Source organism: Peromyscus californicus, unplaced genomic scaffold (assembly GCF_007827085.1).
Source record: "Peromyscus californicus insignis strain IS unplaced genomic scaffold, ASM782708v3 Scaffold_11__1_contigs__length_118956290, whole genome shotgun sequence".
NCBI classification, from domain to species: domain Eukaryota; kingdom Metazoa; phylum Chordata; class Mammalia; order Rodentia; family Cricetidae; genus Peromyscus; species Peromyscus californicus.
The window spans coordinates 33,341,238-33,356,770 of NW_026294402.1; the positions used below are offsets into that span (position 1 = coordinate 33,341,238).

Here is a 15,533-nt window from a genome sequence, read left to right on the forward strand (position 1 = left end):
GTGAGCCATGCAGCAAACCCCTTTATCCATACATTTTCTTATGAGCAGGCAATCATCACAAAGGATCATTGGTCTGGGTTGAGGCCCTTGTCTCTGCTACACCATCAAAAGTGGGCCCTCACGGGGACTCTTCCTGGACATTCTATTGATGTCTTTTGTTATGGAGATACTGCAGCTCTGGTCTGAAGGACCAAGCCCATGCACCACCACCACCCCACCTCCCAGCTCCAGCAGATCACAAATGGGGTGGATGCTGAGGTGGGCGAACACATAACCCTGTTTCTGTGTAGCTAGAGTTTTCCTGCCTGGCCCACAGTCAGGACAAATCTCTCTCACCTGCCAGTCCCTCACCCGATCAAACCCGACCAAGTAAACACAGAGACTTACATTGCTTACAAACTATATGGCCGTGGCAGGCTTCTTGCTAACTGTTCTTACAACTTAAATTAATCCATTTCCATTAATCTATACCTTGCCACATGGCTCGTGGCTTACCGGCATCTTCACAAGCTGTTTCTCATCATGGCGGCTGGCAGTGTCTCTCTGACTCAGCCTTCCACTTCCCAGCTCTATTCTCCTCCTTGTCCTGCCTATACTTCCTGCCTGGCCACGGGCCAATCAGCGATTTATTTATTGACCAATCAGCAACACATTTGACATACAGACCATCCCACAGCACTTCCCCCCCCTTTTTTTTTCAAAAAGGAAGGTTTTAACCTTAACAAAGTAAAATTACATATAATTTGGGAATTTGGACGTAGCTTTTCTTACTACTTCCTGCTGGAGGGGGGCGCTGTATCTTATGGGGAACACAAAGAGAATTTAAGGATCATGGAGTAGTCCGTGAGGCTGTATCGTCTGAGCCAGTTGCCTTGAAAGGATTCTGGATGTTGGATCATCTGGGCCATGGTGTCATCAGAGACCTTTCAGGTGGTCTTGGCTGGTCAAACGTGATGTATCTTAATCTGGAACAAATCCATAGCCTCTGGCTTTCTGTGGAAACAAAAGCAGAGACTCTTTTCCAAAGCAACATATCCTTATATTCAAATTTTGAAGTCAAGTTACCTTTAAAATATACATTTTGGCATAACTCAACAGCTTTTGCAATCAAATGTTTTTCTGTAGTTAAAAATCCCAAAGACAACACAATCCAGATTCTCTGTGTAATATTCATCTTCATGTGACTTATTTTTTATATTAATTTTACTGTCTCTTTAAAGACTTTATTTTTTAAAACTATGTATTTGTTTATATAACTATATATCACCTCTTTTGTCTCTTTTAAGCCTATGTATATTTTAAACACATTTTAAACTATTACATCTGAATCTGTTTTATTGTGAATCTATTGCTTTAAACTGCAGCAGCTGTGGCTGCTGGCTCCGCCCACCTCAGCTTCCCAAAATGGCCATGGTACTTTACTGTCTGCTCTGGGAGCTATCATGGGTCTATGCTTTTATCCAAGCAGCATGTAGCCCAGAAACCTTTTTTTTGTTGTTGTTTTGTACTAGCAAAGGCTAAATCTACCACGCAGTTTAATGTGCCACTTGCAGAGGCCTCATTCCCGCCATACAGCAGGTTGAGCACGCACACCAGGAACCTGCACACCAGGAACCCACCAGTAGCTCAAACCGGCAGCTGCCGCTCATTTGAGAGAGACAATTAGGAAGCTGTTTTTAGCTCCGTTTTAGAATCTTTTTTCTCAGTTTTTAGGTGGAAACTCTTGCCACCACGTTGGACGCCATTTGTAGCTTGGGGTTTTCCTGACTGGCCCACAGTCAGGACAAATCTCTCTCACCTGCCAGTCCCACAGCCACTCAGACCCAACCAAGTAAACACAGAGACCTATATTGGTTACAAACTCTATGGCCGTGGCAGGCTTCTTGCTAACTGTTCTTACAACTTAAATTAATCCATTTCCATTAATCTATACCTTGCCACATGGCTCGTGGCTTACCGGCATCCTCACAAGCTGTTTCTCATCATGGCGGCTGGCAGTGTCTCTCTGACTCAGCCTTCCACTTCCCAGCTCTATTCTCCTCCTTGTCCTGCCTATACTTCCTGCCTGGCCACGGGCCAATCAGTGATTTATTTATTGACCAATCAGCAACACATTTGACATACAGACCATCCCACAGCATTTCTGGGCCTGGGAAGTGCAGGGTTGGTCAGCCCAAAAACTGGCAATCTTTAGAGTGTACCTTCTCAGGTCCTCATTCTTGGGAAGCAAACACTTTATTCAAAGTTATTTTTCTGGCCCCACTATTTTATTCTTTTTAACATTCTGGTAAATAGATTTATTTTTTTAATTTCCTTTCAGACTTTTTGTTGTTAATACAAGGAAATTCATTTTTTTTAGTGCTGACTCATATTTTGTGAAATTCCCTTTCTAATTATATGTATTTTTTTGTTGAGTCATTACAATTTTCATTATAATACCAAATTCTCTGTGAAGAAATATCATTACACTTCCTATTTTCTAATTTAGTATATTGTGTTTATTTTCCTTGCCCAGTGACTTCATCTAGAACTACTCACACTGTGTTGAATAAAAACAACAAAAATGAAAGGGTAAAGAGGCAGCTCAGTGGCTAAGAGCACTATGGCTCTTGTAGAGAACCAGGGTTTGATTTCTAGGACCCAAGTCAAGTACCTCATGATTGTTTATAACTCCAGATTCAGGGGATACTATGTAATATTCTGTACTCTACCAGCAATCTCCCTGACATGCTCGTAGACACACAGGCATATGCAATTATGAAGGAAAATGAGGATGGCTTCAATTGGTTTGGAGGGAGGAAAGGAATAAGGGAAATGATATAATCATAACCTCAAAAATGAAATAAAATAAAAAGTATGGCTTTATAATCTTAAGAGTACAGTAGGGGCACGTGTACCTTGGTGGTAACCAGCAGTTCTTTAATTGAATTTAAGATCCACTCAACAAGACAGGAATCATGCTTGGTACTGGAAACTTAGCCAACTACCCAGGATAGTGAAACCATAGACCAAGGAGGAACAGTTGCAACTACTACTTCCCTAAACCATCATAATCCCTCAGTATATTATTAATATTTTCCTTATACCCACAGTTAAGTACAGTCCTCATGCTTCATTAAGGAAACATCTCTTTGCAACGGGTGCATATAATTACCAAAATCCACAACCAATCACTATGCAGAGTTGTGGAGCCCAGTCCCTACAGATACATCTACAATACAACAGACTTAAGGTACAGGAAATCTTTGGGAGGAAAAGGGAAGGAAATATTGTAAGAGCCAGAGAACCAAGAAGTTTGCTATGAGATTGTCTCCTTGGAATATTAGAAGCTACACCATAAACTCTCTCCAACATAACCACCGGCCTAAACATGAGCTGAAAGAGGACAATAATAGACATCTTAACATGGATGGCCTCAGCCCTACACAAAGAGCTATAGGCAACTAAGGATTGCTGAGAATGGGGGAAATAGTCTTTCCCAGTGAATGACACAACAATTGGTCATCCAGTACCACATGATCAACCCTGAAAACATACATACAAGTAAAAGCATACATACAAGTAAACTTATAAAAGTAATATTATACAGATGAAGCATGTCGTATGCTTATATTTAGGAATTAGTCTGTACATTCATAGGCATATATGTATGTAACAACAATTAATGATAAAAAAGGCCATGAATTTGAAAGAGAGCAAGCAGCAGTATATGGGAGAATTTAGAGAAAGGAACGGGAAATGACGAAATCATATGATCTAAAAATACAATAAATAATTTTAAAAAAGAATTTTTCATATCCGTGACAATGAAACTGAAGGGGATATGTTGACTTTAATAGACAGTATGCAGAAAGGAGGAGCATCAATTCTGAACAATGCTGTAAAGACACACTGCAGACAAAATGAGAAATCACAGACAACAGCAAATACCACACTAGTGTTGCTTTACCTGGCCATATAATTATAGTAGGAAAATAATAAAGTTTTTCTTTAGAATTGTTTTTAAATATTATAGATTACAGGCATAGAATATTGTATAAATTGTCAAGAAAAAAAAAAGACAAACTCCAGAAGGATCATACAGAGGTTTTACAAGACACATATTTCCTCTATTGTGATAGAGAAGACATAAGGTTAGTTTTCATTATGACATGTATTTGTATCTCAAAATACCATGTTTTATATTTTAATACTAATAATAATACTGATTCTGTAACTTGAAAATATTGAGAATTTAAAAATATAATAAATATAAAGAAAAATGAATAGTGCTTGGGTCAGATTCACATAGACTTACTGATTGTCGGTTCAGTCTCTGTGAGCCCAGGTTAGCTGATACTGTGGGTTTTCTTGTGGTGTCCTTGACCCCTCTGGCTCCTACAATTCTTTCTCCCCCTCTCTTGCAGGATTCCCAAAACTCTAGCTAGTGTTTGGCTGTGGGTCTTCATTTACTTTCATCAGTTGCTAAACGACGTCTCTTTGAAGTCAATTGGGCTAGGCACCAATTTGGTCAAATGAGATTGCCAGTTCATACTAAATATTCACTATTGCTAGGAGTCTTAGCTGGTGTCATTCTTGTAAAACTATGGGAGATCCCCTTGTGCCAGGTTTTTATTTGACCCATACATGCTTCCCCTTTCCCATAGTTTCTTTCAGTATTCTCCTCCTCTGCCCCCCCAACATGATTTCTCATGTTTCTATCCCCACTTGCCCAACAAATGGTTGGTTCTTTGAGAAAATCAACAATATAGACAAGCCCTTATCCAAACTAACCAAAGGGTAGAGAGAAAGCATCCAAATTAACAAAATCAGAAATGAAAAGGGAGACATAACAATAGACAATGAAGAAATCCAGAGAATCATTAAGTCATGCTTCAAAAACCTGTACTCCACAAAATTGGAAAATCTAAAAGAAATGGAGAATTTTCTGGATAGGTAGCATTTACCGAAGTAAAATCAAGACCAAATGAACAATTTAAATATATTTATAACCCCTAATGAAATAGAAACAGTCATTAAAACCTGCCAACAAAAAAATCCCAGGACCAGATGGTTTCAGCACAGAATTCTACCAGATTTTCAAAGAGCTAATACCAATACTCTTCAAACTGTTTGACAAAATAGAAACAGAATAAACATTATCAAACGCCTTTTATGAGGCTACAGTTACTCTGATACCCAAACCACAAAAAGATGCAACAAAAACAAAAGAGAATTACAGACGAATCTTCCTCATGAACATTGATGCAAAAAATATTCAATAAAATACTGGCAAACCAAATGCAAGAACACATAAAAAAAATTATCCACCATGATCAAGTAGGCTTCATTCCATCGATGAAAGGATGGTTCAACATACGAAAGTCTGTCAATGTAATACACCATTTAAACACACTGAAAGAAAAAATTAAACACGTAATAATCTCATTAGATGTTGAAAAATCCTTTGGCAAAATCTAACACCCCTTCCTGATAAAGGTCTTGGAGAGAACAGGAATACAAGGAACATATCTAAACATAATAAAGGCAATTTACAGCAAGCTAACAGCCAATATCAAATTAAATGGACAGAAACACAAAACCATTCCACTAAATTCAGGAACAAGACAAGGCTGACAACTCGCCCCATATTTATTCAGTATAGTACTTGAAGTCCTAGCTAGAGCAATAAGATAACAAAGGGAGATCAAGGGGATACAAATTGGAAAGGAAGAAGTCAAACTTTCACTATTTGCAGACAATATGATAATATACATAAGTGACCCAAAAATTCTATGAGGGAACTCCTACAGCTGATAAACTCTTTCAGTAATGTGGCAGGATTGAAGACCCTGACATTAACCCATACACCTATGAACACCTGGTTTTAAACAAAGAAGCCAAAAGTGTACAATGGGGGAAAAAAGAATCTTCAACAAATGGTGCTGTCATAACTGGATGCCAACATGTAGAGGATTGCATATGGACCCAGATCTATTGCCATGCACAAAACTCAAATCCAAGTGGATCAAAGACCTCAAAATAAAACCAGTTACACTGAACTTGATAGAAGAGAAAGTAGGAAGTAGTCTTAAATGCATTGGCACAGGACACTACTTCCTAAATATAACACCAGTAGCACAGACACTGAGAGCAAAAATTAATAAATTGGACCTTCTGAAACAGAAGCTTCCGTAAGGCAAATGACACAGCAAATAGAACAAAACGACAGCCTTCAGAACAGGAAAAGGTCTTCACCAACCCCACATCTGATGGAGGGCTGATCTCCAAAATATATAAGGAATTCAAAAAACTAGACATCAAAATGACAAACAATGCAATCAAAAATTGGCTGTAGAGCTAAACAGATATTTCTCAACAGAAGAAGCTCAAATGAATGAATGACATTTAAGGAATTGCTCAACATCCTTAGTCATCAGAGAAATGCAAATCAAAACAACTCTGAGTTATCATCTTATACTTGTCAGAATGGCTAAGATCAAGAACACTAAAGACAGCTTATGTTGAAGAGGATGTGGAGCAAAGGGAACACTCCTCCACTGTTGATAGGAATGCAAACTTATACAGCCACCTTGGAAATCAGTATGACAGTTTCTCAGAAAACTGGGAATCAATCTTCCTCAAGACCCAGCTATACCACCCTTGGGCATATACCCAAGGAATGCTCAATCATACCACAAAGACTCATGCTTAACTATGTTCACAGCAGCATTATTTGTAATAGCCAGAAACTGGAAATCATCTAGATACCCCTCAACCAAAGAATGGATAAAGAAAATGTGGTACATATACACAATGGACTACTACTCAGCAGAGAAAACCTATGACATCATGAGGTTTGCAGGCAAATGGATAGAACTAAAAAATACCATCCTGAGTGAGGTAACCCAGACTGAGAAGGACAAACATGGTATGCACTTACTCATAAGTGGATACTAGATGTAAAGCAAAGGACAACTTTCAGTTCTAGAGAAGCTAGCTAACAAGGAGGAGCCAAAAACAGATGAATGGATCACCCTGGGAAGGGGAAATAGATGAGATCTCCATGAGTAAACTGGGGATGAGGGGGGTAAGAGATGGGAGAGGATGGGGGATGATAATATAAGGGAATGTGATGGTTGAACTGGAACAGAGATGGACTTGGAGAGCAATGAAAGAGATTCCATGATAGAGGGAGATATCATTGGCATAGGGAGAAATTGGGTGCTATGGAAGTTCCAGGAATCCACAAGGGTGACCCCAGCTTAGACTACTATATTATATTAAACAGAAATCAAGAGAATAAGTAGACACCCTATCTCGTTGATGATCTAAGTGGTAATGCTTTCAGGTTTTCTCCATTTAACATGATGTTGGCTATAGATTGGTCATATACAGATGTTATTATGTTAGGTCATGGTCCTTCCGTTCTTTGCTTTTTCATGGCTTCTCACTTTCAATCCACCACCTCCCTCCACTCTTCCTATCCCCCAAAACCCTATGCTCTCCCCCAGATCCACCCCTCTTCTTTTCCTCTTTCAGAAAAGAGCAGGAGTCCAAGATACTAGAGACAAACAAAACAAGATCCAATAAGACAAGGCAAAAGTCATAGTATCAAGGCTGAACAAGATATCCCAATAACAGGAAAAGAGCATTAAAAGCAGAGAAAAGTATGAAAGAAACCCTATTCCCACTGTTAAGAGTCCCGTAAAAACAGCAAGATAACAGTCCTAACATATGTCCATAGGACCTGGTGCAGATCCCTACAGGCCCAGTGCTTGCCACATCAGTCTTTGCGAGCCCAAGTGAGCTCTACTTAGTTGATCCAATGATCCATATTCTCTTGGTATCTTCCATTCTCTCTGACTCCTATAGTCTAGTCTTTCCTCCCCATCTTCCATGGGGTGCCTGGATCTCCAAGGGCAGGAGTCCAATGGAGATCTCCAATTTAGATTCACTAACTACCATAAAGTCTGGCTATGGGTCTGTTCTGCACCTGTTCTCATCTTCTTCCTGAGTAAGTCTCTCTGGTGACGACTGGACAGGAAGCCAAAGTATGTGTATAGCAGAATATCATTAGGAATCATTTCATTGATTTTTTTTACTCAGTCATGTTTGGATCTACCCTAAGTCTCTGGGCTATCCAGTCTCTAGTTCCTTACTATCCAGGCAGTATAGGGCATAACCTCCCTCTTAAGGCATGGGCCTCAAGTTAAACCAAACTTAAATTGGCCACTCCCACAAGTTTGTGTGACATTGCCCCAAGACAGCTTGCATTCAGGACAGATTGTAGGTAAAAGGCTTTGTAACTGGGTTGGTGTCCATTTATGTCTTTCTATAGCCTGCAGAGTACCTTCTCATGCCAAAGAGACTAGAAAGTAAGAGGTGAAGGCCCTAAGCCTGTACTAGCTCAAACTCTCTCTGTTCAATGAGCTATATGGAGGTTGTCTTTGTCAATGGGGTCCCACTGTCAGTTTTCAGAGAAAGGCCTTTTGTTCTTGAATCAGCCTGAGTTGTATAAAGATCTCCACAGGAACTCCTTGGTCAACAAGTATTGAGGATTCTTGCATCTACATTTAAAAGAGATTGATTCTATCATTTTTATTTGTTTTTGTTATTTTTTATTTTTGTTCATGACAAAAGTTTTATGCATTATTTTCTAAAGTTTTTGTTGTAATCATGGTGCTTGATAAAAGCATTTGTTAGATAATTCTAGTCAAATTTGTTAAGACATTTCATCCTTCCTAACATGAAATTTATTCTGGCTAGCACCCAATTGTGTTCTTGAGAATGTGCTGTTTGGTGCAATATCCTATATTCTAATGCAATGTCTTTTAATTTTATTCTATTGTGTGATCTGTGCATTCTTGGTAGTGCTTTATTGATAATTCTATTGTTTTCTTTCTTTATCTGTCCCTATAAGTTCATACTTTTAATATTTGCCTAATATTTACATTTTCTACCATTGCTTGGTTATATATTTATATCTTGTATAACTTCTTGATGAAATGATAATGTTATCACAATGTGATTTCTCATTCTCTTATTTCACAGTCTTTGATTTAAAGTCTACTTTGTCAACTATACCTGTAGTTGTTGATGGTCCCATTTGTCTTGACTTTCATTCTATATGTGTCCTTAAAATTGAGGTGAGTCTCTTTTATGGAGAAATAACACCTCTTGGTCATGGCATTTGGACCATTTCATCTTTCTTATTTGAGGCATCAATGGCTTTCATTTGGTATTTTACTGGAAGGTATAGTATTTATCTATGTGTGATATTTGACTGTGTTTGGTTTGGGTTGCATAATTTTGTTTCTTATAGTCTAATCCATTTCTATGTTGATTTCGTGCTATAATGCAGTTTGAAACTCTTTTTTACGTTTAACCATCTACTATTTATTTTATTTGTGCTTACCATGAGTGTAGTGGGTAGCTGTTCCAGCTTTGACCTGGAGGTACTACCCCCATTGAGGCTTCCAGTAACTGTCACGCCTACGAGGTGGGCCAAGATAGGAGCCCTTAAGACCTGAGATCTGGATGTGCCATCTCTTTTGGTTCCTGGATCCTGAACACTGGAGGTAGACCAAGCAGAGTTCACCAGACTGCACCTCACCTCTCCCAGACCCTGTAACCTATCCTTTTACTTGTAAGCTACCCCACAAAATAAACCTCCCTTTTAACTACATGAAGTTGCCTTAATACTTCCACCACTATATGAGATTCAATAATATATCCAAAAATTTGTTTTAATAATGAAAAGCTTAACTTTGACTTCATTCAGTTTTACTACTTTTGTAGCACTTAATATAAGCCGAAATAAGTACTCTGAAGCAGTTCATTAAATAATTTAGTTATCAAGTTGAAAGTTTACAAATGATCATAAAGCCACTGTGGCTTGATGTGTTATACAGAAGCTGAAATATAATAGGTTTTAAAAGGGTTTAATCCATATGGTGAACCTTTGAAAAGGAGATTTCCTGTTTGGGTTTGAGTGTAATAATCATTACTTAAGTGCCTACAAGACATGGAATGCCCAATGTCTAACTAGCTTTCTTTTCCTTCATTTGTGTTTTCACTCTGTTTGCATTTTTCAGTGTTAGACTTTAATGCTCAGGCTGCATGTGTTCTAGAAACAGACATACTCTTAGTCGATATAAATACAGTATATTGGAGTTTATCTACACTTATATTTGGACCAAAACATCTTCACAACCAGCAATCAACTTCTATCATTCACAAATTGAAAATTACACATTCCCTAGATTTTTGTAGACACATTTTAGTAATTTGTATTACAGTGTAAAGACAACCACTGGATTCTATTTTTACTTTTAATATATTTCTTCCCAGTTGAGTTTTGGGGTACATTTTTTCAGTATCTAGCCCAGGATTTGCTGGAAGTTTCTTACGTGTCTGGAATTAAAATTCCATCAGTCAGCACTACAGAAGCCTGTCATGACCCCTGGCCTGGTTTAACTTTTAATAGATTTAAATAGATTAATTCTATGATATTGAAAGAACATGGATGCCTACATATAGCCACAAAGCAACCAGGAGCATTCCAGTTTAGAAACAAAAATAAATCAAAGTCACAAGGTAGAGTGACAATATAACCGTTACTTTAGCTTCTGAAACTGAAACTATACTACCAGATAAATGTCCAAATTAATTTTACCAAAAATATAAAACAAGGGTATTCTCTATTTCAGATATCTATGTTTAGACAAAATGAAAAACTGAAGTTTGCACATTTCCAACATGTTATTCTGGGTCCAGTAATATCAGTAACGGTCATACTCTAGTGTATACATGGAATTTAAATACCCTTTTAATTTATTTTATTTTCAATATATGAAGTATATGGATATAATCCTTCCATAAATCCATGAACACTGTTACTTACAAGTGAGATTTTTTATTTTTAGTTTACTGGTTTTTACTTTTACCTTTTCCATTTTTCTTTTCCTTTCCTAAATTAATCACCACACATAACAGATGAAGGATATACTTCATTTATCATCCCTATTTAATAAATAGATACTGGGTAGAGAAATGTTAACTAATACTTAAGGATTCAATTTCAGAGACTGCAACTCTTTTGCTTCCACAACTTTCTATGAAAAGTATAAAAAAATGCTGACCTATATTGTTGAATATTGTGTTTAATGACTATGAGAGTTTGATATTTAAGTGGTAGTTTCAAGAAACATTAAAAGCAGAACATATGCAACACGTAAAAATTAATTTTAGAGAGCTGGGAAGGTAATTGAATGTTTAAACTCTGGTATAATATCCATGAGGACTTAGGATCGATGCTCAGATCAGAAAACAAAAATAACACAAATAAATATGATTTGGGAGAAATTCCTGGGGAGATAATAACAGAAGTATCACAATACTCCTTGAGCAACTTTTGTGGAATACTATGAAAGTCATCGGGTCAGTTCTGTGCAACTTTTCTGTGACAATGTGGGATGAGAGAAAGAAACAAACAATGGATTTCTTCAAAGAAGGTGATTAGGAGAAGAGAATTTAATTTTGGCTCAAGTACTGAGGATGCAGAATCCCAAAAGACCAGGATAGGCATTGATTGAATCTCCAAGGCACTAAGGATACACACTGGTCTAACATGTACAAGCCATCACTTCAGTCCTTTTTAATATCTCTCTTCAGTCCCCTGCAAGAGCCCAAGAATACATCTGGAGTATTCTGAGTGCATTATGAAATGAAACCCATAAGAAAATGGAGTTTCAAGCAGCAGACGTGATATAAGAAAATTGGTTCCTTTTCCTCTTGTTGTTTTACTGAATTAAGAAGTAGTGATACAACCTGTGGGCCATAATTCAGAAAGGTGTCTGGAAAATGCCTGAAAATAACTTGTTAAGCATTCTCATAGAATCAAAGCAATCAAAGACTCAGGACCTGGTATTGGCTTTCTAAGGCAAAAACAGTAAGTAATAACGACAATGAGTCCATGTTTTTTTTTCTCTTCTAAATGGGGTAACTTTTAAAATCTATTGACATTAATATGTTAATTTTTATTTAACCTGTTTGTTGAATTACTACTAATGTGTAAATAGTATATATGTCATATAATTCTTGATGTTTTGACCAAGAAAGTGCATTGTTGAAATGACCCAATGATGAAGTTAATATGTCTATACCCTTTGTACATTTGTGTGTTTTGTGCAGATAGTTGTGTATATATAATATGATAATATAATGTCATTTTAAAACAAACAGAGATATAAAATATAGTACCATTAACTTGTTTATCATTGCTGAACATTTGAAATCAAGAACCTTTTTTCCATAATTGAATATTCTTGAACTTAGCCAAGGCTCACCTGTTTTACTCTCCTATGGGTTCCAACAACCAACACCTTTCTTTCTCCTCCTGAGAATGTGAGCATTACAAATTTCACATGCAGGGAAGATTATGCAGGTTTTCTCCTGAATTGCATTGCCTTTTCTGTTTGAACAGTAACTTCAGCTTGAGACTAGTCCAAGGATCCATGTTGTGCCTCTTTCTCTTTGTTTAGGGGAGGCTTATGATTCAAGTGAAATTCAAAGAAAGATGCCTGAGAAGGGTGAATTGACACCATCCAGAGATACAGTAAACATTTAAGTTGCAGTGCTTTTATTTAGTAACCTACCTCTCCATGAAAAATTTAAAATTCCTTGAGACCATGCATGTTCCTGAGTACCTTAACTATTCCTAGATTCTGGATCTTCTGTTTTGTGTGGAAACAATGCTCATGATTTGCACTCCACAGAGCTCAAACTGGCATCAGTACGAGGTTGCTATACCTTCCTTCTACATCCTAAAGGGATAAGGATATAGAGGATGAGAAGAGAGATGAGCATTTCTGTCCTGTTCCGTTCCACTGTATTTTTCTCTAGATTTTTCTAGCAGTCATTGTAGAATGAGAATAATTAACCCAGTAGTGTAGTCTACTTGTGATATTGTGTGTGTGTGTATTTCAATGTGTGTGTGTTTGTGTTCATAGAGGGGGAGGTGTCACTGTAGAACAGACTACCTTACATTCACAGAGGTCTATCTGCCTTTGTTTCCCAAGAGCTAGGATTATAGATGGGCATTATATTCATTTAGTAGGGAAGAATGCCACTTTGTATCATGTAACATCATAAGTGGGTACACTGCTTTCAAGTGGGTCATTGCATTCCCAGGACATTTCTCAAGATTATCAGAGATAGTTGTCAGTTGTGATTTTTCCTACAATTTTGCCATTTTTTTTCTCCCCAGATTTTCTTGGCAAGCAATGGCTGCAGCAAATGGCTCATTAGTGACAGAATTCATTCTCTTGGGGATAACAGAAGAGCCTGACCTCCAAGTACCCCTCTTCTTACTCTTTCTAATAATATATATGCTAACCACATTAGGAAATTTGACCTTGATCATTCTAATTGTGCTGAACTCTCACCTCCACACCCCCATGTACTTTTTCCTCTTTAACTTGTCCCTCATAGACCTCTGCTATTCTTCAGTGATTACACCCAAAATGCTGATGAACTTCTTAGTAAAGAAGAATGTTATCTCTTACACGGGGTGCATGACTCAGCTCTACTTCTTTTGCTCTTTTGGCATTTCTGAATGTTATGTGCTAACATCAATGGCCTATGATCGTTATGTGGCTATCTGCAATCCACTCTTGTATAACATTGCTATGTCCCCTAAGGTGTGCTTCTATCTTATGCTTGGATCGTATTTGATGGGGTTTTCTGGTGCCATGATCCACACTGGTTTCATGCTGAGACTGACCTTCTGTGATGGGAACACCATCAACCACTATTTCTGTGACCTCCTCCCTTTACTGCAACTCTCCTGCACCAGCACCTATGTCAATGAGATAGAGCTGTTCATTGTAGTAGGAAAGGACATTGTTGTTCCTACTTCCATCATTTTTACTTCCTATGGCTTCATTCTTTGCACCATTCTCCAGGTGAGGTCCACTGAGAGCAAATACAAAGCCTTCAGTACCTGCAGTTCACATTTATTTGCAGTTTCTCTGTTTTTTGGATCAAGCATATTTATGTATCTTCAGCCCTCCTCAGCTGGGTCTATGAATGAGGGGAAAATTTCTTCCATCTTTTATACTATCCTGGTTCCCATGATGAACCCCTTAATCTACAGCTTGAGGAACAAAGATGTTAAAGTTGCCCTGAGAAAAACCCTGAGTAGGAAAATGTATTGATTAGAATTCGATTTAACCTTTGTCTGTAGTTAAACCCCAGAGAAAATATCAGTGATTAGTGCTTTGTGAGTGCAGCTTTCTTGTCACATTTCTTTCTGCCATGGGTTCTTATGTTTGAATTTATATTGCTTACAGGCTCTTCACTCTTAAGGTTAATATAATGCCTTTGTGGAATAACAGTTCTGTCTGCCACCTGAAATGAAATATGAATCTTGCATTATGACTGTGGTTTTTTTCTTCCTCTCCTGGGCATGGATATATTCCTTTCAAATGTTGGGGATTGACACATAAAGCTATTAGTGCCTTGACTTTTGCAAGTGTAAAGAAAGGATCACACATTCATTCTTCAATGTCTGAAAAGTGTTAAAAGAATCAATTGAAGCCAGGCGGTGGTGGCGCACACCTTTAATCCCAGCACTCAGGAGGAAGAGGCAGGTGGATCTCTGTGAGTTTGAGGCTAGCCTGGACTACAGAGCGAGTTCCAGGAAAGGTGCAATGCTACACAGATAAACCCTGTCTCAAAAAACCAAAAAAAAAAAAAGAAGAAGAAGCAATTGAGTTGAATTAGTTAGCAATTTGATCTCATATTTTTAGAGTCTTTTCAAAAAAAGATAGCCAAGTCTCAGACACTTCTCAGTCAGGAACTTCATAATCTTTTTGTCGTGTTTCATTGTGTGAATGGCAATATAGAAGATCTGAAGAAAATATAATTATACTGAAGTTGCCCCCACTGAGTGTTACATCAGAATTATATTTCACCTTTGACAAGATTATAAGGAAATATACCCAGCCTGCCTAATCAGGAATGTCAAATAGGTGGAGACAGAAGAATTAGGAGTTCTAGGCTACCCTCTGAATGCATTCTAAACAGACACCTGTGCCTATCTCTTTGGCTATCAGAATAGTGAAAGAATAGACTACAATAAATGTTTATTTCTCTAGGAATCTAGAGATGTAGATTGCTGGGAGATAGATCGAAGCACTAGGGACAATTTGTGTGCCAGAAGAGGATCTTGTCTCATCTAGAAAGACTAACAACTTTCAGATCACTTTGTAAGAAAGACTGATCTTTCAGGAGAGACACAGAATTGACAATGATGGATAGGACCACATCTTAGCCAGACTACATAAGTGTTTATGGTTTTGCCTTTTATTTAAACCTTACCATCAAGTCAGGTTTCCCTGAAAATGGCCTTGGGGAGCAAATGTCAGTGAAACTCTTCCCACATTTGCTTTATTGGGTGATCTCTATATTCTGCTTTTCACTATTAATTAATCAATTAATTAATTATTTATTTGTTTATTTTTGAGATACTGTTGTATACAATATGTCTT

General features: G+C 37.7%; 1 protein-coding gene across 1 annotated transcript; it reads left to right on the forward strand.

The window, feature by feature from the left end:
- The first annotated feature begins 13,247 nt into the window (after positions 1 to 13,247).
- LOC128103614 (olfactory receptor 145-like) lies at positions 13,248 to 14,198 on the forward strand. The gene has a single exon (XM_052728152.1). The coding sequence runs from the start codon at positions 13,266 to 13,268 to the stop codon at positions 14,196 to 14,198; it is 933 nt and encodes a 310-aa protein (XP_052584112.1). The 5' UTR covers positions 13,248 to 13,265.
- Positions 14,199 to 15,533: the final 1,335 nt, after the last annotated feature.